The 25,806-nt window shown below is 44.5% G+C and overlaps 1 protein-coding gene across 1 annotated transcript; it reads left to right on the plus strand.

The window, feature by feature from the left end:
* Positions 1–266: 266 nt before the first annotated feature.
* TRUB1 (TruB pseudouridine synthase family member 1) lies at positions 267–22,883 on the plus strand. The gene is made up of 8 exons (XM_068258727.1): positions 267–411; positions 3,265–3,357; positions 4,574–4,629; positions 5,377–5,458; positions 12,524–12,596; positions 13,343–13,482; positions 17,512–17,568; positions 21,434–22,883. Exons 1-8 carry the CDS (start codon positions 294–296, stop codon positions 21,652–21,654), a joined length of 840 nt encoding a protein of 279 aa, XP_068114828.1. The 5' UTR covers positions 267–293; the 3' UTR covers positions 21,655–22,883.
* Positions 22,884–25,806: the final 2,923 nt, after the last annotated feature.

Raw genomic sequence — 25,806 nt, forward strand, 5'->3', positions numbered from 1 at the left:
AATTCAATAAATAATAATAATATGTAAACACTGATCATAATATTGATGGCTGCCTCAATATCCTCATACAAACAAGATATTGATAGGGGCCACTGGTAAATAAACGGGCCATTCATTTTTTGCAGCAAAGCTTATAGAAAAAAAACAGCTGAAATATGAAACAGCTCTGAGCAAAACATGTGACATCTGAGCCACCGTTTACCCAGGTTAGGAGGAAAACTACATCTCCCAGAATCCTGTGTGATTGAACGCCTGTTGATGACATCATTGTGCTGCTGCTGTCAAAATCAGGCATGGCTGCTGAGAAGGCTGTAAAGTTGCTGTCCCTGAATGGTATCTTCCCTATCTACAAAACCAAAGGTCCAACCTCTGCCAAAAGTCTGAATGATCTAAAGCAGAAGCTGCTGAGAGGTAATTAATGAGTTGGGAAGGGGGCCTACTGTATTACATAGATTTAGCATATTATCTATGACTATGAGGCCAAGCCTTAATAAGCCACTGAGGCAGTGGCCAGGATCTCATCACTGATCCTGGGAAGGGGAGATAAGGAACTACTGGGTATGTGGGGTGATAAATAACACACACGCACTCAAACACATACAAACTGATCGATGAGCAGCTCTTGCTTGCTTGTAAATTTGATTCATGTTTGTTGGAACTGAACCAAGGAGAATGGAAAAAAAGTCGGCGCTAGTCTACTTTAGGGGACCCACCGCAAATCCCCATAGACACTTTCAGCTGGGCTGCAAAACGGAACAAATGGCTTCCGTTTGCTTGATGAAACCCCCACAAGCCTTATATCCCCGGGTAGCTACGCATGTCCTCTAACGAATTTTGCGGGTTTCGGTAAAAAAAAAAAGTTTGAACTGACTGTGTAGGAGCCTCGGAACGACCGCAATTTCGGGTCCGTCGGCCATCTTGGTTTTGCTCTGCAGGTCGTTTCTTCCTCCTCATTGGAGGGATTGTTAGGTGGGGGCGTGCCAGCTAACAAACCCTCCAATGAGGAGGAAGAAAGAGACCTGCACAGCAGAATTAAGATGGCCGACGGAACCGAGATTTAGGCCGTTCGGTGGCTCCTACACGGCCAATTTAAACTTTCTGTTACCGAAAACCTCCCAATTCGTTACAGGGCATGCTTACCTATCCATGGGTATATGGCTTGTGGGGGTTTCAACAAGCAAACGGAAGCCATTTGTTCCGTTTTGCAGCCCAGCTGAAAGTGTCTATGGGGATTTGCGGTGGGTCCCCTAAAGTAGACTAGCGCCAAAAAGTCAATTGTGTGCTAAGAAGTATCATCATAACGAATTATTATTTATTGTATTTATAAAGCGCCAACATATTACGCAGCGCTGCACAAAAGATAAAAGGGTTAACATACAAGGTAGGACATACAGAAAACTCCCAACAAAACAAGAGCATGCAAATGATTTGATAACACAGTGTCATAGGTCAAAATAGAGATTGTTCTAGTCCAAAAAAAGGGGTGATTGTCAGTAAGATTGCATAATCAAGCTGGAAACCCTAAGGGCCTGTTCATACTTGCTGCGTTTGTAGAACGCGTATAAATTCAAAGAGACGCAAGTTGAAAAACGCATGCGTTTTTCTTGCGTTTGAATGCGTTTTCTATTGCGTTTTGCACAAACACGTGACCCAGGGGAAAAAAAAGAATTATGGGAACCGCAGAGGAAAACGGACGCTAAAAACGCAATAGTACGCGTTTTTGATACGCGTCCATAGACTTTCATTGCGTCCGTTTCTATGCGTATCGCACAGAACTGCGTGCAGCAATGCGGATGAGAAACGTATGCGTCTCATACGCATACATGTGAACTAGCCCATTCAAAAGCATTAGGAGCCGTTTCTATGCGTTTTTGGTACCAGTACGCGTTCCCTAAAAAAGAGCTAGGAACGCATATAGTGTGAACAGGCCCTAAGGGAGAGGGTCCTGCCTGAGGCTGACAATCTAAAGGATAACTAATGTCTGTGGTGTGGAAGTTACACCGCCAGATTCCACAAGAATTGTAAGGACCCAGTAGGTAGTGATGTGGTGTTCACGAACAAGCTGGCTCTAAGGGCCCTTATCGTCTAGCAATCGCTAACATTTGCACTAAATGCTAGTGATTGCGATTCAGCAAGTTGCTAATTTTTTTCGACGATTGTGATTTTGCTATGCAATGCATTGCAAAAAGCGCTCCATAGCGCAGTCGCGTTTTAGTAAAAATCGAATCGCAGTAGTAGAAATTTCCTACCGCGATTCCTATGTTATGTAGCAAACCCTACCGATTTAAAAATCGTTACCGATTTTGCAATTCAGCATTGCGATCGCCGCAAGTGGAAAGGGGCCCTAAGAGCCGATGCTTTGAAGCGAACGAGAGGAGCTGATGCCCATTGAGCAGAGACAAAGCTTCAGCCGCTCCTGCTCAGCTCTACTGGTAATCCATTTGCCGGGGCAGGACTTTATTTATATGGGCAATTGGGCAAACAGAACATTGGTTCATAATGCCGGACTAGGATCCTACCATTATGTGAAAGAAGGAAGGGGGCAGACGCTCCAAAGACAGCGAGTATTGGTACAGGCCAGTGGGTACACACAGTGACATGATGAGGAGCCAAATTTAAAGGCTACCAGAGCTGAAATAAATAAAAAGTTTTATATATACCTGGGGCGTCCTCCAGCCCCATTCGCTCGGATCGCTCCCACGCCACTGTCCTTTGCTGTCTGCAGCTTCTGGAACCCGGGTCCCGTCACTTACGTTAGTCGGAGCCAGTCTATGCAGGAGAAGTGCGCCTTCTACATATCTCTCCAGCGGCTGCTGGAGAGATACGCAAACAGCGCACTTCCGTCAGATTGGCTCCAACTGACAGAAGTGACGGGACCCGGGTTCCAGAAGCTGCAGACAGCAAAGGACAGTGGCGTGGGAGCGATCCGAGCGGATGGGGCTGAAGGAAGCCCCAGGTACGTATAAAACGTTTTATTTATTTCAGCTCTGAGTCACTTTAAATGTAAGCAAAACAGTGAATAAGAGATTGCTTATGTGCAAACCATTCATAATTGCTTAATTAAGCTAAAATATAAACACCCAAGTGATACTAAACAAAAATCCACCCAGGAGCTGTAAGAGCCAACTCTTTAAAGGTAGTCGGCTATTTTTATCTCTACTAGCAGGTGACTTGGCCCCTCCTGTCTACACTTATAACTGTCACATTTGTGTCAGTGCGGATCTATAACAGATCAGTTTCACAGCCCCTGTCTACATTTTGCAGAGGCTGGTCTAAAGGAGTTCACTAAGAAGCGGAAACAAACATTGAAGATTGGACATGGAGGGACCCTGGACTCCTCGGCCTCAGGAGTGCTGGGTAAGATGTGTCTATCAGCTGTCTAAACTCTCCCTCTCTCTTTTCATCAAAAATTGCACTGTAGGCTTGCGGCCTCTTTTGTCTGTACTACTGTGTGCTGAGCAGTGTGCACCAATCTGTACGGATAGTGTGAGTGGGCCCAGAGTCTCTGATGCTGATTCCTTGTCCTGGTTCCACCTTCAGATCTCTTCCCCAGCAGCACAGTACCCTATTCTGGGTTCCTGGTGTTCAGGCAGGTTTTGAAAGCAGCAGCAGAGCTTATTGGGCTACCTGTGTGATCCGTAATTAATAAGCAGATCTTGGCATACTGTCAGTTAACAAGAGGCTGGAGGCACAAACCAGACATGTGCTGCAACTGTATGGTATAGAAAGGCTTTGCATCTTGCACCCAGGGTCCATATATAAGGCATATGTCCGGTCGCAGAAATACCATAAGAGAATACTGGTCTCCATGTGATCAACCTGGTATCCAGTAGATTATTATTGTTATTAATATACATTGTTTTCGTTATACTGTACATTGTTTTCATGTCTGTCTACAGACAGACTTGTACACTTACCCCTCAGTGTCTAATAAATATCACAGTGAGCAGAGCTGTGTATACATGGGCCAACAACAGAAAAGGAGATAAGAACAGGAAAAATATTAGTCTACTGTGGGTGGTGCAGTGGTTGATGGACAGCCAATAGCATTGCAATGCATCGCACAATGCAGCACTGCTTTTGAATCGATTTTTTTTTTAATGATTTCCTGCTGATTTCTATTGAAAACCAATGTGCTGTGTATGGCAAGAATTAAACCCTCTCTGATCAAATTCCGGTCAGAGAGAGGTCGATCGTTTTGCCACATCAGGCGGTAATCTGTGTGTATGGCCAACTTTATGAACTCTGCTGAGATCATACAACAGAAATTTAGGACAAAAAAAAAGTAAAATATGGATTTGTCTGCCTCGGATATATTCTGTATGCCATGTGCACTGGGGGAGATAAGTAGCATGAGCAAAATCCAGGAACCTGCCCACACACTTGTATGGTTTTTTTTCTTTTCTTTTTTTTTTTTTTTGGTTTGTTTTTTCTTCAGTAAAATATTTGAATGTTAAAGATGTGATATACTTGCTGTATATATAGTGATTGCTGCTTAAAGGGAAGCACATCTATAGATGTATATACCGGCATCTGCTTTGTTCTCAATCTCTTCCACTCTCTCTCCATACAGTGGTTGGTATCGGAGGTGGGACGAAGTTACTGGGCACCATGCTGGGAGGCAGTAAGGTAAGACAAGGTGTGTCAGTGATGTGACACATCAGAGTCTGTAAACAGCATTGTATCCAGAGTAGGATCAACCACAAGGCAAATGAGGCAGGCGCCTGGGGCCTGTTGAGTGTCGAGGGACCTGGCTGCTACCTCCTCTGACCTATTTCCCACCTTTGCTTACCAAAAAGTCTACTTGGGGAGCCAAAGATGCTATCTTGCTGATGACTCCAATTCATCTTGATACTTCTCTCAGCAAATACTTAGGATCTCTTTGACTGAGGGTGCATACATACATCCAATTTTACCGTTTTCATAGTAGTTAAGATCTGTAGGCCCTCATGCTACATGGAGGTGGTAAAATTGGCCAATCAAAATTGGATGTGTGTATGCAGCTTTATTGCTGCTTTACAGAGACTCTCTAGTGCTTATTATAGGTCTCTATCCATATGGGAGCAGCCATATTCAATATGTAGCAGTTCTGCACCAGTTTCCAGGATGGGTCATTGGGTCATATACTGACTCAACGGCTCTTCTCCTTAGTAAATCGCTTACTCTGTGTCTGATTTAATATTCTTTTTTCACCTTTTTTATTTGTATTTTCATCCACATAAGGTAAATGTTAAGTATTTATAACCTACAGCTTGTTGTTCATATGTCTTTTCATTGTATTGGAGAGTGGTAGCGCTACACCACCGCTTTTCCTGTATGACTTGCATCACTTCCTCTTCCTGTATGATTCGCATCACTTCCTCTTCCTGTGCACAGAAATACACAGCGGTCGCTGAACTGGGGAAAGTCACAGACACACTGGATGCATGCGGCACTGTGACCGAAGAGAAGCCTTTCGGTAGGTATCACCCTCTGAGATCATTTGCTTTCTGTTGTTTTATATGCTGAATGAATTAGACCAGGCTTGCTCAACCAGGGTTCCTTGGCATTTTCTCCCATTGTGGGGGAAGTATATTAGAGCACATTATAATAGAGGGTACTGTTTAAAAAAAAAAAAAACACTAAATTGGGGGTCAGAATAATATTGAGCACATTAATAAAAAGCACAAGAATAAGGAGACAGTACGATGAGTGGCAGTGTAATAGGGGGTAGTGAAATAAACAGCCTCACCTATTTTTAAAGACCATGCCTCCTGCAAAATAAATCAGGGCTGTGGAGTCGGTCCAAAAATCCTCCGACTCCTCAGTTTAGGATTCCACCGACTCCCGACTCCTCTAATTTGCATATTACAATTTTGTTGATTAAAAGTATGTAACATGAAATTCGTCTCTTAACTGCCAACGCTTAGGAATTTTACAAGACAACTGAAGTGAGAAGGATATGTAGACTACTATATTTATTCCCTTTAGACTAAAACTAGTCCTTGGTAAGAGTACTTGTAAAAGGTACAAACCGGAACAAAGAACATCTATCAGGCCCTAGGCAATGTAAGTGTGGGTACATGTAAGAGTGATGTGCAGGTACTCTGCAGGGGAATGAGGAGATTGTAAACAGACAACACCTCTGTGTTCAATGTGCACAGCATTCTCAGTGGATTCCCTGCAGCTCTGTGGGGAGTGCATATGTAGAGTATAGTACTACTGTGTAACAAAGTAAACCTGAGACAGATGAAATTAAAGTTTTATACATACCTGGGGATTCCTCCAGCCGCCTTCAGGATAATCAGTCCCTCGTTGTCCTCCTCCACCACCTGGATCTTCTGCTATGAGTCCAGGTACTTGAGCCAGTCAGGCGTAGTGCGCATGCACACACTCCGCCGCCAGGAGCATACTACAGCTGTGCAGCACTATTGCGCAGGTGCAGAATGTTCCTGGCTGTGGGAGCGGCATGCGGCCGGACAGCGCTGACTGGCTGAATTACCAGGACTCATAGCAGAAGATCCGGGTGGTGGAGGACAGTGAGGGACTGATTAGCCTGAAGGGGGCTGGAGGAAGCCCCAGGTATGTATAAAACTTTACTTTTCATCCGTCTCAGTTACCCTTTAATTTGTAGTCACCAAACCAAATTTTAATAACAAGTGCATACATTTGCATAAATCAGCATCAATGCAGAATTATTTCCATCTCGTTGACCATCTCTATTAGTGACACAGCTACACATCAGGCTTTATACTTACAGCATAGATGTTATTTAGTATATATAAGAGATTCCTGTGTACAAATCATATATACAGTCACAATCAGATATGTATATCTGACTTTAAAAATACAGGGACTGCTTTATTGAAGCAGCACAAGTAACTAATTTTGATTGGTTTATTTCATTTTTGTGGACTAAGCATGCTATTACTGTATATATACATTATTTTTAATGACTATTATCTGAGAAATAGAACATTTTATCATATTTTCTATTTTAATTACAGTTACAAATTCATTAGGAGTCGGAGTCGGTGCATTTTTTCCTGACTCCGACTCCAGGCACCCAAAATTGCCCGACTCCACGACTCCGACTCCACAGCCCTGAAATAAATGCAGGGGTTCCTTGAGATCCCAATTTTTTTTTTTACAGGGCTCCTCCAGGGTTAAAAGATTGAGAAAGGCTGAATTAGATGATAGAGAAAATACCTGAGTGCTAGAAAGAGCCGCTAGTAGAATGTCAGTAAAATTACCAATGTCTTACTATTGGATAGTGACAATTTCCGATAAGGTCAGATTTAATGCTAAACCGAACACTATTCTCTATGCTATCGCTCTACCCCCTAACTCTATGGCCTTTTTGCTACTACACTGTATGAAGGTAATTCCAAGAGCCTTCAAAGACATAAGGCCTGGTTCACACTGCAAAAGCTTTTTAAGCGCAAGTGATTTGAAGAGCTCTTGCTAATTCAATGCTATGCATGATTTGTACAAAATTACATCACTCAAGTGAGAACAAACTCATAGCATTGTATTAGCAAGAGTTTTTAAAATCACAAGCGCTCAGAAAAGCTCTTGTAGTGGGAACCAGCCCTAAGAGCTTTAATTTGCTATAGCTAGAATTTTTTGTAAAGCTCACTGCCTCATCTGCTAACCCCTTTGTGTACTCCCCCAGTGTCTCCACCCCATACCCTCTATCATTGCTGGGCAAACTGCGACCCGCAAGCCATATCCGGCCTGCGTGTGCTGTTACTGCGGCTCGCTAACAGGCAGCTGGATTTCTATCCTTCCTTCCTCCCTGCAAAGTCGCAAATGGGCGGTAACGGGGGGAACTTAAAACCCACCTGATTGCCGATTCCCGCATCACATGACACGACGTTGTCATGTGGGGCCCTATTACTATGTAAATGCGAAGCGGGAATTGGATCAGGGGAGTTTTAAGTTCCCCCCCCCCCCCCTCCCCGTTACCCACCACTAGTGATTCTGCATGGAGGGAGGGGGAAGGAGAGAGCAGGGGAATAATCTCAGGAATGCGACCCGGGCCCTGCAAGCTTTGCCCTGCCCTGCTCTAGATTGTAAGCTCTCTAGGGCAGGGACCCTTGTGTTTCTTGTTTCTGTGCAATTTGCCAAATGAACATCTATCAGTATTGGTGATGTTTTCAAGCTACGCATCTATTGTATGTATTGGTACTTGTTTCACTGGTTGTCCTAATTGTACATTATGTTGCTCATGTGTCTATGCTCCCCACTGTTGTATGTTTTGCATGTTGTACAGCGCTAAAGAATGTTGGTGCTCTATAAATAAAAATAAGAGCAAGTTTTCGTTTGCTCAAAATAAAACTACCTAGGATGTCCAGAGACAACAACTTGGCCTCAGTGGCCTAGTGTACTCTGACACCAAACCACAGCTTGAGGGCTGCTTCACAGGGATGGTTTCTCGTCCATGGGGGGCGGCAGATGGTTAAGTTGTGTTCCTGCAGGATATTATACTCAAATGCTTTTAAATGCAGCTACTTAGTCACCTAACTTTAAAGAGGAACTCCAGTGAAAATAACATAATAATAAAAAATGCTTAATTTTTACAATAATTATGCATTATTATTATTATTATTATTAATTATTGTATTTATAAAGCACCAACATATTACGCAGCGCTGGACAATAAATATATACAATGATACAAGGATGACATACATAGGGTTATACACATAGAACAATGTTATACATGCAAATTGTACAAAATACATGATCATGCAATATGGGCTGGTTAGGTAGGCCCAGTAATACAAGTACAGGCTGTCATAGGACAGGAGCACATGATCCTGTAGATTACACTAGGGAGTGGAGGACCCTGCCAGAGGCTTAAGGTGGCCATACACTGGTCGATTTGCCATCAGATTCGACCAACAGATAGATCCCTCTCTGATCGAATCTGATCAGAGAGGGATCGTATGGCTACCTTTACAGCAAACAGATTGTGAACCGATTTCAGCCTGAAACCGTTCACAATCTGTTGTGGTGGTACTGCTGCTGCTGCCCCCGCCCGCCCGCATACATTACCTGCTCCGCCGGCGCGACTCCAGTCCCCCGGTCACCGCTGCTCTGTCTGCGCTCTGGTCTCCAGGTCCGGCATGCCTCACTTCTTCTAGCCCGGCAGGAAGTTTAAACAGTAGAGGGCGCTCTACTGTTTAAACTTCCTGCCGGGCTAGAAGAAGTGAGGCATGCCGGACCTGGAGACCAGAGCGCAGACAGAGCAGCGGTGACCGGGAGACTGGAGTCGCGCCGGCGGAGCAGGTAATGTATGCGTGCTCTATTGCGTCGGTCGTCGGGCACTCGAACGCCGCTAGCGATGCGCTCTTTACCCGCGGGCGATCGACGGTTATTTTCCGCACGGCACGATCGACGGGATCGGACGAAATGGATCGAAATTCGGCGTGTAGCGTGAACGATTGGCAGCAGATTCGATCCCAGTGATCGAATCTGCTGTCGAAACGGGCGCAAATCGGGCCAGTGTATGGCCAGCTTTACAATCTAAAGGGAGGGGTGGAAACACTAGGTGGGGCTGTTAAATATTCCTTAGATAGTTACTGTGTGGTAGGAGGTGGGTAGGCCATCATGAAGAGGTGGGTTTTGAGGGCTTGCTTGAATTTGTTGAAAGAGGGAGCAAGTCTGATGGGTGGTAGAAGGGCATTCCAGAGGGTGGGGGCAGCGCTTGAGAAATCCTGCAGGCTGGCATGGGAGTGTGAAATGCGTGGGGTGGTGAGGCGAAGGTCGTTGGAGGAACGGAGGGGGCGACCTGTTGTATACTTATGAACAAGCTCCGAGATGTAGGTAGGGAAGGTTTTGTGCACAGATTTATACGCCAGGCATAGAATCTTGAAACTTATCCTGAAACGGATAGGCAGCCAGTGCAGGGATTCACAAAGGGAAGATGTGGATGCAGAGCGGTGCGAAGAATGGATGAGTCTTGCAGCCGCGTTCATCACTGATTGAAGGGGGGCAGTGCGTTTCAGGGGGAGGCCAGAAAGGAGGGAGTTACAGTAATCAAGGCGGGAGATGATGAGGGCATGGATGAGCAGTTTGGTCGTGTCCGGGGTTAAGAAGGGGCGGATCTTGGAGATATTACGGAGGTAAAAATTGCAGGCTCTGGTGATGTTTTGGATGTGTGGGATGGAGAGGTCAGAGTCCAAGGTGACACCCAGACAGCGGGCCTGGGAGGTAGGGAGAATGGTTGTGTTGTCGATTGTGAGGTGGAATTCTGGGAGGGGTGCAGCAGCATGGGGTGGAAAGATCAGGAGCTCAGTTTTGTCTAGGTTAAGCTTTAGGAACTGTAGAATGTGCTCTAGCTTATGTTAACTTATTTCTATGTTAATGACCAGACACTTGAGGTCGTTTCAAAGGGGTTAAATAAAAGGGGTTTATTTACAGATTTACATATGTACAAGTTATAGCATACAAAGTATGTGTCTCACATAATGGCTCTATATACCCTATGCACAGTCACACGCTTTCATTAGCTGAGCCCCTTTCTATCTCACCGTCCATGTCAGCATTCCAAGAGAGAGAGAACTTCTTAAGCATTGTCTTATATCTGGATACCACAGGCATAAAGACTCCTCCTCTGTGTTATACATCATCAATAGTTCCTGCCCTTAGCAGCTGGGGGGGAAGGAACTTGTTGTAGCTAGTCCCATGGACCATTGTTGACCAAACCAGACAAACCAGCTTCCTCTCAGCTTTCTCCTCAATGGCCATTTGTGGGGGCTGGGGTCAGTGTCAGAGGCCATTGTCTTTGCTGTGTTATTTACTCACATGCAGATGTGTGTAGTTGTAAACAGTCATTTATGAAACACAGGCTTTGCGCAAGGCCCCAGCTGATCAACTAGATTCACTGTAAATCTCTCATAGCAACATAAATGTCCAGACATACTTTTCCATTAACCCTCCTGGCGGTTTGCAAAAAAATCGCCAGGGGGCAGCAAATCTTTTTTTTTAAAATTTTTTTTTTTTTTTTCATGTAGCGAGACAAAGTCTCGCTACATGATAGCCGCTGCTCAGCGGCATCCCCCCAGCCCCTCCGATCGCCGCCGGCGATCGGAGATCCGGAGATCCCGTTCAAAGAACGGGATCTCCCGGAGGGCTTCCCCCGTCGCCATGGCGACGGGGCGGGATGACGTCACCGACGTCGTGACGTCAAAGGGGATTCCGATCCACCCCATAGAGCTGCCTGGCACTGATTGGCCAGGCAGCGCACGGGGTCTGGGGGGGGGGGGGCGGCTGCGGCGCGACGGATAGCGGCGAATCGGCGGGTAGCGGCGGCGATCGGGCACTGCACGCAGCTAGCAAAGTGCTAGCTGCGTGCAGCAAAAAAAAAATTATGCAAATCGGCCCAGCGGGGCCTGAGCAGTGCCTTCCGGCGGCTTACCCCGAGCTCAGCTCGGGCTTACCGCCAGGAAGGTTAAGGCACACATGGAAATACAGTTTATACCGATAAAATACAACATTCCCTCCTGTTGTGCCTAATGGACACACCCTCATGGCTGGGATCCGGAACATGTGCCCTTCAGCGGATAGCTTCTGTATGCTCAGCACAGCTACATTGAGTCGCAAAACAGTTCTTGCTGGACGCAAGCCACCGATAAAATACAACAGGAACCTAGCTGACATCCAGGAGGAAATTGCTGAGAGACATGAGGAGACCTTGTTTATGGTGGTGGGTGAGAAATTAATTTAGTCAGTGTTTGCCCATTGTAAAATCTTTCCTCTCTCTGATTTACTTTCTGAAATTTATCACATGGCGACATTTTTACTGCTGGCAGGGGATGTCACTGGAAGGAGCTGCTTCTGGCTTTTTTGGCAGCTGGAAACAGCTGTTATTTCCCACAATGCAACAAGGCTCCCACAGTGTGATGTCATGACATCACACTGTGGGAGGGATTTCACCTCAATATCAGCCATACAGAGCCCCCTGATGATCCGTTTGAGAAAAGGTAAAGATTTCCCACGGGAAAGGTATTATCCGCTACTGATTGGGATGAAGTTCAGTCCTTGGTGACGGTATATCTTTAAATACTTTCACAACACTTTACAAAAATGACTAGGCAATTGACAAGAAAAGCATTGAAACTAAACAAAATGCTTTCACAAACCATCCATTTCAGCTGCTGCTTGGTGCTTATGTTCACGTACAGGGTCACTTATGTTCTCCAAAACTTAACAGAATGAAGAGTAGTGCTTTGCAATTGCCCATAATGCAGAATTTGTCATGTTCTGCTCATTGGTTGTCTGTCTGTCTGGTACTCTTTGTATTTCTTTGTAGTTCTGGCCTGGTGAGACTGCAATATGGTGATACGGCAGCAGGGGGCGCAGGAGTACCAAATTCTCAAAACAGTATATTTTGCTTTGCTATAGGCTAGATAGGCCAGCACAGTACTGGTGAGATGCGTTTGTTGGCTGCAGTGTTTTGAATTTGCAGAAATAATAATGTTTGTGTCAAGTGTACACATTCTATATTTGCTTAGTAACCTTTGTTTCTGCTGCACAGATCACATCACCAGAGAGGACCTGGAGAAGGTGCTGAAGACTTTCACAGGAGACATCATGCAGGTTCCTCCTCTGTGAGTACCGCCTACAATGAACCCTCCTCACCAGCATGCCTGTATTCCCGTGTGTATATATATCAGAGAGGGTCAATGAGAAATCATCCCAGCCTAAAGGCAAACAGCATGCAAATTGTATGCTGCAGGCATTGGGCCAGTCAAATGGGCAGGAAATGATTGGTACAAGACAACATTTATATTGTGCTTTTTTTCTGGTGGATTTAAAGCGCCAGAACTGCAGCCACTAGGGACACTCTATGGGCAGTAGCAGTGTTAGGAAGTCTTGCCCAACGATTCCTTACTGAATAGGTGCTGGCTTACTGAACAGGAAGAGCTGAGATTTGAACCCTGGTCTCCTGTGTCAGAGGCAGAGCCCCTTAACCAGTACACTATCCAGCCACGGAGCTGCATGTAAGCCGGAATGATTTCCACCTCATTTTTCTATCTCTGCTCCATATACAGCACTGTGCAAAAGCTTTAGGAGCTCGTGAAAAACTACTTATTGCATTTATTTTTGGAAGCCTTCTCATATTACAGAATTCTTCTGACGCACAGCTTAGCATACCTGTCTGCTGATCGGAGTCTAAGCACAGGCTGTACATTGCAGGTGACATCAGTATACACTCAGTGGCTGAAAAGGTGGAAAACAAGATGCTATTTTCTTATAGGTGGAACTAGATGGGCGGAGCTGTGCATCACCTCAAGTGCTGTAGTTGGTTCAGCCGAAACCACACTGAGTGGAACTTCCTCTCTCTGTGTTCCAGGTTCTCGGCTCTGAAGAAGGATGGGAAGAGGCTGTCCAATCTGGCCAGGCAAGGAGCTGAGGTTGAGGAGAAGCCAGCCAGGCCAGTGGTTGTCTACAGTCTGTCACTAACCGATTTCCAGCCTCCTCTCTTCACACTTGGTAAGAACTCATTTACTGTAATTTTCTGCTAATGATGGCAGATATAACCCTTATGTGACACATTGAAGCTGTCTGAGCAGGGTGCAGCTTTTTAATTTGCTTGCTGGTGGTTTGAGTCCTGCCTACTTATGTCTTTCTGCTCAATTCTGTCTCCTCCCCTCCCAAAGTGGTGCCCTATTGCTGCAGTAGTTTGTGTCTCCTCCCCTCCTACAACGGTGACATTTCCCTGCAAATAGTTTGTCTTCTCCCTTCCCACAGTGGTGCCCTATTGCTTCAGTAGTTTTGGTTCTCCTGCCCTCCCACAATGGTTTCATTTTCCAGCAGTAGCTTGTATCCTCCCCTTCCACAATGATGACCTGTCCCTGCATAAGTTTGTGTCTCCTCCCCTCCCACAATAGAGACATTTCCCTGCAGTAGTTTGTGCTACAAGGATACATAGCAGGAAAACAGAGCCGCAAGGGGGCGGGCTGGGACTTGAAAAGACATCACAGAAGACTGACTCAGCTTGAATCATTACGGGGCAAAGCTAGACTGAATGCTCAGTCGTAGAATTTATCAGAGCTGTTAACAAGAAGTCTGAGCAGTGAAAGATGAAATCAAGAGCAGAGTAGGTGTTTACTGTTATGTCCCCATTGATATATATATGGTAAAATACATGAGGGTGCTTCGTCTCTGGTTCTCTTTAAACTGGCCCTGTGCAATGACCAGCATATTCTGACATCCCTCATGGCCAGAACTTTTTCATTTATTTCTGCTGCATTAGTTCTTCTGTGGGGACCTGACAGGCTATCCTTCATTCTTTACACATATGTGTGAGCCTTGGGTGCCCACGATCATGCCGACAGTCCACAAGTTGTCCTTCCTTTGACCACTTTTGGTATGCACTAACCAGGGCTGCGGAGTCAGTTAAAAAATCATCCAATTCCATCTCCTCCGTTTATGAAACCTCCGATTCCAGGTACCCAAAATTTCTCAGACTCCGACTCCACAGCCCAGTCAGGGCTATTGAGTGGGTACAAAAATCATCTGATTCCAACTACGTCTTCTCAGTTTATGAAACCTTCAGGTCCCCAAAAAATTGCTCCAACTCCTTGTCTCTGACTCCACATCCATGGCAATAACCACTGTACCACCAGGAACATCACACAAGCTCTGTTAGGCTGTGGCTGCTGGATACCTAGTTGCATTGGTGGTGCGTTGACCCTTACACTAGACAACAAGGTTTTAAACAGATGTGAGGTCTAAGTGACCATGGGTCTTCACGAAGAACGGCCCGAGAAGGTCGCCCTAGACTTGGCAGCCTAGTGCCCACCAGGTCGCAAACTGGTATCGCCTTACTAGTGGTTGAGAGGACGAATTCCACGGTGTGGAGAATGCAGGTTGCAGGCTAGGCAGTCGAGGTACAATCAGAGTTAATTTGCAGGCTGCAGACAGGCTTGAGCGAAGAAACAATCTGGAAGCAGGGCAGGCAGCAATCAGACGGGGAATCCAGTAAACAGTCCAAGTATCAGGGCAGGTGGCAAATCAGACCAGTCCAGAACAGGCTGAGTCCAACTGAGGGGATGAGGATCAAGAATAGCCAGGCAAAACTGGGTCAGTAACGAGCAGACAAAACATAAGGCAGGTTAGGCCAGAGGCACCGGAAAGGTCTGGCAAACCCACTAGCTGTCGGAATGAACAGCACTGAGCTATGGTTGGGGGAGGCCTTTTATAGCCAATTTTGGCACCGGATCGAGCGCATGCGCGTTTGCGTGCTCTAGTCCTCGCGCATGCGTATAAGCTTACGCGTCTGCGTGCACTGTAACCCACGCATGCGTGTGCAGAGTCTGACGCTGCTACGCAAAAAGGTTTCCCGTTTTGTCCTCAAACCACAGCTTGTGGCACGTGCATGGAGAGGATGGGGTGCCAGGACAGCAAGGACACGTGAGTATAACACGCTATTTTTTTTTTAAGGATCCTCTGATCTAGTCTTCACAATTTGATTCGTCCTTAGATCCTTACCTTTGCCCATTTCTCCTCCCTCCAACACTTCACCTTCGTGTTCTTTACTGCCTGATGCATTTTGCCCTTCACAGGTGCCATTGTGATGAGGCAATCCAAGTTCTTCAATGGCTTTAATTTAATGGCATGATCGCTGTATAAATGTCTGAACTTTTCGCCTGTTCTGAGTTCTAGGGGATGCCCCTTCCCCCCCCCCCCCCCCCCCCCCCCCCCGCAGCGCTATACGTATAGAGGAACTGGTGCAGAACTGCTCTGTCAGCTGTACATGACGCAGTACGATTGTCTCCGGTGTACTCTGATATCCCTGATCTCTGCGGAACGGCTTCCTGCCGATCCTCCTCAACACAAATCGGCTAATACATAAATCATGTCCAGGCTTATGAATCATTCATCCAATCATTTACGCCTCTCTTCCCTGACGGACGTCCTCAACTTACCTTCTTCCTTTCAGGCATTTCCATAAAGATTGCTGCATGCTCAAAGGTAACCTGTAGCCAGCCCGGACTTTAGAAATGGAGTACGCCAAGAAAAATACTGGCGTCCATGCTTGTGCCCATATTTTAAAGGCACTTGTATGGACCTGAAGAAGCAGGCGGAGACCCGTGAAACGCGTTATCCTTTTTAATCATGCTGAATAAATAATTTAATCTTTTTACATTTACCCTGTAATTTGGGTTCTTATATCTGGAGTGGTGAAGCCACCTCCTGCCTTCCTCCTGTTACTCGAGCTATTTAATCAGTACTCCTTAATTTTCCGTGTCTGCACGCTACGCGTGCTAGTGGCCGCGTAGCGTGCTTGACTACTTTCGCCTTTTGAATATAGCTGCTACGCCCAAAAGGCTGCAGCTGCGGGCTTCCGTGCCACTGCCCGTTAGCCCGGAGGTCAATGAATGGTAACACAGTTCCCATTCATTGATCTAAGTCCCTGTTAGAAAGACCGCCGGCTTCTATCAGAAGCCGCAATCTTTCTAAAGAAAAAAATTTTTCCCGTCCTCCCTTCTCTTCCTGTAAACGAGAGCACTCGCTTACAGGACTAAAATAAAAATTGACTGTGGCCATCTTGAGGCCAAATAGTAAAACTACATCTATATACTTCCCAAATCCATTTTTTTTAATTTACAAAAACAAAAATTGTTACCTAAGGGTCTGAACTTTTTTTTATTATGCATGTCAAGAGGGTATATTACTATTTATTTTTTAAATTATAAGCTTGTAAATAGTGATGGACGTAAAACTGAAAAGCACCTTTATTTCCAAATAAAATATTGGCGCCATACATTTTGATAGGGACATAATTTAAATTGTGTAATAACCGGGACAAATTGGCAGATAAAATACATGGGTTTTAATTATGGTAGCATGTATTGTTTTAAAGCTATAATCGCCGAAAACTAAGAAATGATTGATTTTTTTTTTTTCCCTCATTTTTTTCTTCTTAATTATCCCGTTAAAATGCAATTACAAAAAAATTATTCTTAGCAAAATGTACCACCCAAAGAGAGCCTAATTAGTGGCGGAAAAAAACAAGATATAGATCAATTCATTCTAATAAGTAGTGGTAAAGTTATTGGCAAATGAATGGTAGGTGAAAATTGCTCGGATGCATAAGGTTAAAAAAACGACTGAAGGCTGAAGTAGTTAATCAAGTTAAGTCAGAGGATCTGGGACTCGGCGCGCGCTATGCTGCTGTAGTGCAGCATAGTGAACGCTATTAACTTACGCCCGCTCTCCCTGCAAATGACGAGTGCTCCACTCATCCTGCCCTGAGCCCCTTCGGGTCCAATCACTTTAAAGGACGTGATCCCCGCACTTTGATTGGCCCCATAGGCTGCCTGTCAAGTGACAGAACTGTCAGGCAACTGGTATTGTTTAAAAGGAAATAAATATGGCAGCCTCCATATACCTCTCACTTCAGGTGTGCTTTTCATTTACTTGGATGTATTACAGGTTCTAATCTGGTTGAAGAAATCCCAGCTATTCAGGGTGTGCATATACTGACAAGATTGCTTTTTGTCTTTGTCCCTACAGAAATTGAGTGTGGCGGGGGCTTCTACGTCCGCAGTCTGGTTAGAGACATTGGAAAAGGTAAGCAGAATTTCAGCCTACTACTGAAGGGTATATACAGGGAGTTAGAAAGTTCCATGTGTGCTTCAATGACACATATTTTAAATTCTGGTGATGTGCACAAATTGTTTCAGATTCACTAAAGTTTGGTACCCTGCAGCTATCACTAAGGTATTGTACCCTGCCACTATTACTAAGGTATTGTACCCTGCAGCTATCACTAAGGTATTGTGCCCTGCAGCTATCACTAAGGTATTGTACCCTGCAGCTATCACTAAGGTATTGTACCATGCCACTATCACTAAGGTATTGTACCCTGCAGCTATCACTAAGGTATTGTACCATGCCACTATCACTAAGGTATTATACCGTGCTGCAATCACTAAGGTATTTGTACCCAGCAGCTATCATTAAGGTATTGTACCCTGCAGTTATTATCACTAAGGTATTGTACCCTGCAGTTATTATCACTAAGGTATTGTACCCTGCAGTTATCACTAAGGTATTGTACCCTGCAGCTATCACTAAGGTATTGTACCCTGCAGCTATCACTAAGGTATTGTACCCTGCAGCTATCACTAAGGTATTTGTACCCTGCAGCTATCACTAAGGTATTTGTACCCTGCAGCTATCACTAAGGTATTTGTACCCTGCAGCTATCACTAAGGTATTTGTATCCTGCTATCACTAAGGTATTTCTACCCTGCAGCTATCAAGAAGGTATTTCTACCCTGCAGCTATCACTAAGGTATTTCTACCCTGCAGCTATCGCTAAATGGCTACTGTCACTGAAATCCTGGCCAGAAACCCCCATCCAGTCAGGAGCCTAAATATACCCTCCGACGGAGCAGTAAGCAGAAACGCCAAAAGATTACTTTTTTCTATTTCAAATGGAACTTCTGAAGCTAAAAGCTGTTCAATAAAAATAAATGGTCATGTGATCTTTGTAGTAGAACAAAGGTCACATGACAAGACTCTTATTAGATGGATTTTAGCTGATGCTTATGTTACATACTCTCTCTGTAAATCTTAGGGGGAGGTCTGATGCCCTGAGTGTAGGTTTATCCTCGCAGTCGCTGCTTTGTAAGATTCCCAGCACTTCGGCATAGATTGCTAAATCAAAATCCACCTCCCTCCATCCATAAAAAGCTGTAATCTGTCATTAGCACAGTCCTGTGTCTGCTGGATCAGACATGGCAACACATAAGGAGAGATTACGGGCGGTGGGGGTTAAAGCATGACTGCAGAGATCTGTTGGGAAACAGACATTCATTTATTCGGAATGGATTTTTAAAAAATTAGCTGCAGCAAGATGTCAGAAGTTTATAACTCTGAGGCTTTGACCACATCTAAAATCGAAATTGCAGATGCCAGCGGTTTGAGAGTGTTCACATCTGAGCGGTTTGTTTACGATCCGCTCACCAAAGCACTGCCTGTACCATTTTTGGGGCGATTTGCCTCAATGGAAGGTGTAGGGAATTTGCAAAGTGCTTGACAAAACACTTTGTATATCAATTTCCGCAGCGCTTTTATAAATAAATACATTGTATTTATTCATTTCCGGGTGAAAGAGTTCCCTTCCTGACTGAACAAACAGAATCACTCTGCAAAGGCGCACGCACTCTGCAGCACACAACAGGAAAGCAGTGACAGGGGCTCTTGGTTACGCTTTAACGCGTTTAAGCTCACCAACTGCGCCAAAGTGTCCCCAATCTGGTGAGTCCTACTCTAACCAGGCAAAAATGCTAGTTTTTATCAGCGTTCTAGTGGGAACCATGCCAAAAGCCCAATGGTCAACTAAATGGGAAAAAGGAAATTAAAAACACCTCACCTTCTTCTAGCTACTGACTGAACTATGAGCTCCGCTCATTTATATGCTTAACTGTGCTAGAGGTGGGCGTGGTTATGCACGCTCACAGGGGAAAGTAATATATATTTAAAGAAAATCACGCAAAAAAAAAATTAAGGCCCCATTTACACTAAATCAGTTGGTACACATTTTTTTTCTTCTTCATAGCAGTGCATTGTGAAAAAATCTTTGCGTTGAAACGGGTATAGTGTGAACTGAGCCATTGGGAAACATGGACATTACTTTGAAAATCAGTTATCCTTTCAGTTATAACTGAGTGCAACTGATTGTGTAAATGGGGCCTTACCTGGAATATATCAAAATATAGTGGTACTTTTCTTTCTCTCTACTTTCCTTTAAACAAGGTTCAGCATATTGGAAGGATTTAATCTTATAGCTATATATTAGTCATAATAGGATGACTGTGTTGTGTAGTTGTGTGAGTTCTCCTCACACCCAACACAGAGAGCTATATATCTGCATAATTTGTTTGGACGTTTTATCTATGTAACATTTCCTTTACATGTAACCATACGGATGTTGTTGTATGTAAGATAGCTTCATTTCCTCCAATGCTGTTACGTGATGTTAACTTCTTATTAATCATAATTAAAAAAAAAAATTAAATAGAAAAAAAATCTAGTGGTACTGATAAATTGTTGTTGTTGTGCATTTATACAACTCTTTCTCAATGATTTTAGAGTATGTACCGTAGTCCTGTCACTGACTGCTCTCATAATCTTATGCATTTATATAGTGCTGACATCTTCCTTAGCACTTTATAGAGTACATAGTCATAACGCAGGCTGCACCTTTGAGGAGCTCACAGTCTGATCATTAACACAAATGTAGGTCTGTACTGTAGTCTATAGGTATCCATACACTGACATCTAATATGGTGAAACAATCGATTGCTCTCTGATCAGAATTTTATCAGAAATTGATCAGATCGATTTCGGCATTAACCCATTAGCAACTTCAATAGTTATTTCGTTTGAGGTAAGTGCACTGGTTTTAACTTCAGTTGGCAGAACTCGTTGTGCTGTAAATTTGTAGAATGCTTTGATCTCTCTCAACTAGCAGAAAATATAGAAGTGCAGAAAAGAGAAGCAGAAGTCCTCTGTTATTCTCACACACTGCCCCTAGTGACAAGTAGCCATGAATACACATTACAGAGGTACTAATTAGAAGCAGGGAAATATAACAAATAAAAAATAAAAAAAAGTGTTAGAATAAATTGGCCTAGAACAATTGCAAGCCTCTAAATAAATTGTCTGGTAAATGGTTAAATCTAAGTGAACATCCATTGAACTGCAGCATTGCACTGCTTAACGCAGTGCAACATTTCGGACCGTTGATTGCAGGGGCGTAGCTAAGAAGCTTGTGGCCCCAGTGCAAGTTTTACATTGGGCCCAAGCATTCTATACGTAACAATCAATATGGCACAACAAAACCTTGGCAAGGACATCCACAGGATGAGAGGTGCAAGCGGAGGAGGGGAACAGTTTGTTAAAGTGAATCTCCATCCTAAAATACAAAATCCATCAGTGCTGCTGTAATGAAAAGCTACATTTACCTCCTGAGTGTTGTCCCTCTAAACCACCCTGAAGTCTCTGCATCACTCCACTTCCACCACCATTTATTTGTTCAAGAAAATGTTGAGATTTCTCATGGGCGAGTGGGCACCAGCTACTGATTGGGAAGAAGTTCAATTCTTCGTTAATATTGAGCCTTCCAATATTTTATCATTACGTTTAGTATATAGTCACTCTGCTATGTTTTCCTCCTGCTCCTGACTGCATGATACAGTTCATGGTATAATTGCTTTAGGCTAAAAGGGGGGGGGCGCCTTGCCCACTTTAGCTAACAATACAGAAGAGCCTGGTAAATGGGCATGAAGTTGGGTAGAGAGCTGCAGCCATGTGACTTTTATGTCACGTGACTACATTTTGTAGAGTTGTACGTTAAATCTTCTGAATCTGATCATTTCCTTGTGTTCACATTTTCCACATTTGACTTCTCTTCTCCTCGCTGCAGCTCTGTCAAGTTGTGCCAGCGTAAAGGATCTGATCCGCACCAAGCAGGGACCCTTCACCCTGGAGGAACATGCCCTGAAAGAGGACTGCTGGGACATCGAGCGGGTTGCACAATCCCTGCTGGACTCCGCCCATCTCCTCCCGACGGAGCCCAGTGCCAAACGGCAAAAAACAGAGGACAGTCCGAAAACGGAGAGCAAGGATCCTTCAGCAGAAGTGTGAGGGCAAGATGGTCATGTGATCGCTGTACCTCTCTTTGTGTCGCACATGTGGCAAGCCACGTGGGACTCACCTGAGATCTGAGCCATTGTCAGAGTGACGTTTGGGAATATATGGCTACACGTGGCGTTGTCTTTCCATCGCCACAGACAAGAGATGGGATAACAGGATGGGACTGAGACACATAAATTAGTATGCCAAAACATTCGCCAACGGTTCACAACTGGGGTGTATGAGACCTTCCAACATTCCCATAAAGGGAAGGACCACTTTTTTTTTTTTTATGAAAATGCAATATGCACTCAGGTCAGCTGTATATGTTTCAGGGGATTAATGGTGAATATTTCAGTTTGCTTACTTTGTTTTTAGATGCTTATAAGACATAGACTTTACACAAGAACTGAAAAAAAAAAAAGACAGCTGTGACATGTTACTGCTGCTGGCACAGTGGCGACTGCTACAGTGGTGGCTGATAACCTACAGGCAAACAAAGCTGGAGGCAGAGCAGCGACACAAAGTGGCTCCTGTATGCGGCACCGCAGGTATGGCCTGTGGGCCACCTGGAATTAATAGCTGTAGAGAGCGTTGGGGGCCACCAGAAAAGGCTCGGCGGGCTGCATTTGGCCCCTTGGGCGGACTTAGGTAAGGCCTGCTTTAGAGCCTTCCTGCTCCTCTCCTCTCCTCTCCCGCTGCCTGTGTCTTTGGGTCTCCTCAGAAGCACTTAGAGACCCGAGAACTTCCGAGGAGACCCGAAGACCTCTCAGATATTAAAGTCAAAGGCCGGAACCCCTTGGGAGCAACAGGAAGGGACCCAGAGCATTCATTCCGCTTAGGTTTTTATTTTATTTTTTAAGTTCACATTTGTCTTTTAGGGCCCGTATGCACTAGCCGCCGTTCTTCCTGTGAGACGTGCGGCGCTACTTCCTTGTTGTGTGAGTACACAGCCGAATACCGGAAGCCATGCCATGCACAGCTATGGGATTCGCTGCCACCCGCACGGAAAAATGCTGCAATGTCGGCCGAATCAAAAGGCAAGTGATTCGGACAGCGGCAGCATTATCCCCTATGACAGAATTTCCCCCACGCGATTTGCCTGCGAAGAAACTGCGGATTCGACCCGATTTCTGCAGTAGTGGTAATGGGCCCTTAAAGGACTTACGAGGTGAAAAACAGAAATAAAGATCAATACCTGTGTGCACTGTTGTTCTATGGAGGACGCCATCCGCACCTTTCCTTCCATTCCCTCGCAGGTTCTGTAACTGTATTCAGACCCAGGTCGCATCCCGACCCCACACCACGGGTCGTGCTAGCTTTCCCTGCATAAGATGGCCGCCAGGATTGCCACGGCTGCGCAGTCCACATAGATGCGAGTGCAGATGCGCAGCTTTAGTGCCTCCTCCAGCCGCGTTCTCGCTCCTACATGTCTTTGGGATGTCACACGGCTGGAGGAGCACTAAAGCTGCGCATCCGCAATTGCGTCTATGTGGACTCTGCAGCCGTGGCAATCCTGGCGGCCATCTTATGCGGGGAAAGCTAGCACGACCTGTGGTGTGGGGTCGGGATGCGACCTGGGTCTGAATACAGTTACAAAAAACTGCGAGGAATGGAAGGAAAGGTGCGGATGGCATCCTCCATAGAACAACAGTGCACACAAGGTATTGATCTTTTTTTTTTTTTTTTTTTTTCTTCTGTTTTTCACCTCATAAGTCCTTTACAGTTTGCTGCCTTCCAATGAAATTTTGTACAGGTGTTGAAAAAAAAGCGTACTGTTGGCTCTTGCTCTGGGCAGTTAAAGATCCATGCTGCAAGATGGGAGATTTGTTTGTTCTGCAAACTGCACAGTAGCCTTTGTGGCCAGAAGTAAAGTTTGACTTTGCTACATTTTTTTTTTTGTTTTGTTTTTGGATTTGTTTGTACATTCTAAGCTGGTTTCAAACTGAAATGGAAAAATATTTTTTTTTTAAATTAAATTACAATTACAAATTGTTTACAAAAAAAAAGTTGAATTTTTAATGTTGAGTTGAGATAGCTGCTCAGCATTCTGAAAAGTCATAATAGAAGTGCCGCCTTGGTTATTATTAATAATAATTGCAGTATTTGTATAGCGCCTTTCTCCTGTCGGACTCAAAGCGCTTGCAAGGCAGCCACTAGAGCACACTCAGTAGGCAATAGCAGTGTTAGGGAGACTTGCCCAAAGAAACTCCTTACTGAATAGGTGCTGGCTTACTGAACAGGCAGAGCCGAGATTTGAACCCTGGTCTCCCATGTCAGAGGCAGAGCCCTTAACCATTACACTATCCAGCCAGCCACTGGTTGTGGGTTCGCTGCATAGCTAAGGCTTGTTTTACATTCCTGGCTGAACTGCACTAGCTGTTGGGCAAGGAATGCCTTCCAATTCCATTTTAAAAGGAACTCTAAGTGAGAGGGACATGGAGGCTGCCATATTTATTTCCATTTTAACAATACCAGTTGCCTGGTAGTGCTGCTGATCTCGTTGGCTACAGTAGTGTCTGAATCACTCACCTGATACAAGCATGTGGCTAATCCAATAGATTGCAGTTAGAAACTCCTAATCTGCATGCTTGTTCAGTTCTATGGTTAAAGGGGCCATACACTGGGCAGGCAACCAACCGACCATCCAATTCGATTATTATAATCGAATTGGATGAAAATTGGTGCTGCCAAGTGCATGCCCGACCGACAAAGCGACCAATTTCGGGACAGAAATTGGCCGCACAGTCGATCGCGCATGTTGGAAAATGTCGGGCCGAGGTTGGTTGGTCGGGTGTACGGCGGCCGAATTGCGAACGAGCGATGAGACGACGAAACCCCCCGCCGCTGCTGCCACAATGTATAAATGTTTGCAGTGTTTAGTGCATTTATACATTACCTGTCCGGTGTCAGCCTCCACGCGGTTTCCATCCATCTCCCAGTTCCGCATACACGCTGACGGTGCTCTGATGTCACGAAGGCGCATAGCGGCTGACGTCAGGTGCTATGCGTCGCTAGCGTGTATGCGGTGAGATGGACAGATGGACCTGACGAACTGCTACAGGACAGGTAATGTATAAATGCATTACATTACATACATTTTGGGGGCAGCGGCAGCTCAGCCGATTCCCTAATGATTTCATGCTGAAATTGGACGGGAATCGGCCTGTAGTGTATGGGCAGATTCGATTAGAGACAAATTTATCTCTAATCAAATTTGATTAGAGATAAATGTCTCTTGGTCGAATCTGCCCATAATTGTTTTAATGTATGGGCACCTTAAGAGTATTAGAGGCAGATGATCAGCAGGATGTCAGGCAGTGAGCATTGATTAAAAGGAAATAAATGTCAGCCTCCACATCCCTTTCACCTCAAGTTTCCTTTAACACAGAGAGTCAGTGTAACTTAAAGGGAATCTGAAGTGAAAATTTATGATAAAATGATTTGTATGTGAAGTACAGCTAAGAAATAAAACATTAGCAGCAGAAATATTAGTCTAATATTGTTTCCAGTACAGGAAGAGTTAAGAAACTCAATAAAGGTTATCTGAGCTTCATGTCTTTCAAAGTCGCAGAGAGCTCTGTCTTCTGAATTATTATCTCAAGTGTCACTGTATTTGTTTTTTTTCTGTAAAGTTCAAACGTTCACTAGCCTGCTCTGTGACATCATTTAGAATGCTGAGTGTAGTGTGTAAATTACAAATATTAGAGAATGGTGCAATGTTAAAAATTATATAACTGAAAATAAAAATGAGACTCTTTTCTTTGCTACTGATCTAGTAATTATCCGTACTACACATGCAATTCATTATATCATACGTTTTTTGTTTTTTTTCCGCTTCAGTGTCACTTGAAGTTAGTGTCAGGGGCACTAACACTATATGCTATAATAGGCTTGATTCACAAAGCTTTTTCACCTATTTTCCCCTGTTTTCACCTGATCTATGTTACATTTTTAAGCTTCCAACCAGCAAAAATATAATTAAGGTAAGAAAAGTAATATTGAAATGAAGTTAATCAGGAACAACTTATTTTGAGTGATTAATTTACTTGTAAAATGTGCTGAAAGGTTATTTTTATCCCGTCAGGGATAAGTCACTTATGAGAAGTTTTGTGAATAGAGCCCAATGTATTTGGATAATGGCAATTCTATTTACTCACCCAC

This window comes from Hyperolius riggenbachi, chromosome 10 (assembly GCF_040937935.1).
Source record: "Hyperolius riggenbachi isolate aHypRig1 chromosome 10, aHypRig1.pri, whole genome shotgun sequence".
Classification (NCBI taxonomy): Eukaryota; Metazoa; Chordata; class Amphibia; order Anura; family Hyperoliidae; genus Hyperolius; species Hyperolius riggenbachi.

Coding starts and splice junctions, on each gene's coding strand:
- TRUB1 (XM_068258727.1), top strand. CDS start 294: ATGGCTGCTGAGAAGGCTGTAAAGTTGCTGTCCCTGAATGGTATCTTC. Junction 412..3,264: donor AAAGCAGAAGCTGCTGAGAG/GTAATTAATGAG, acceptor TACATTTTGCAG/AGGCTGGTCTAAAGGAGTTC. Junction 4,630..5,376: donor CCATGCTGGGAGGCAGTAAG/GTAAGACAAGGT, acceptor TCCTGTGCACAG/AAATACACAGCGGTCGCTGA.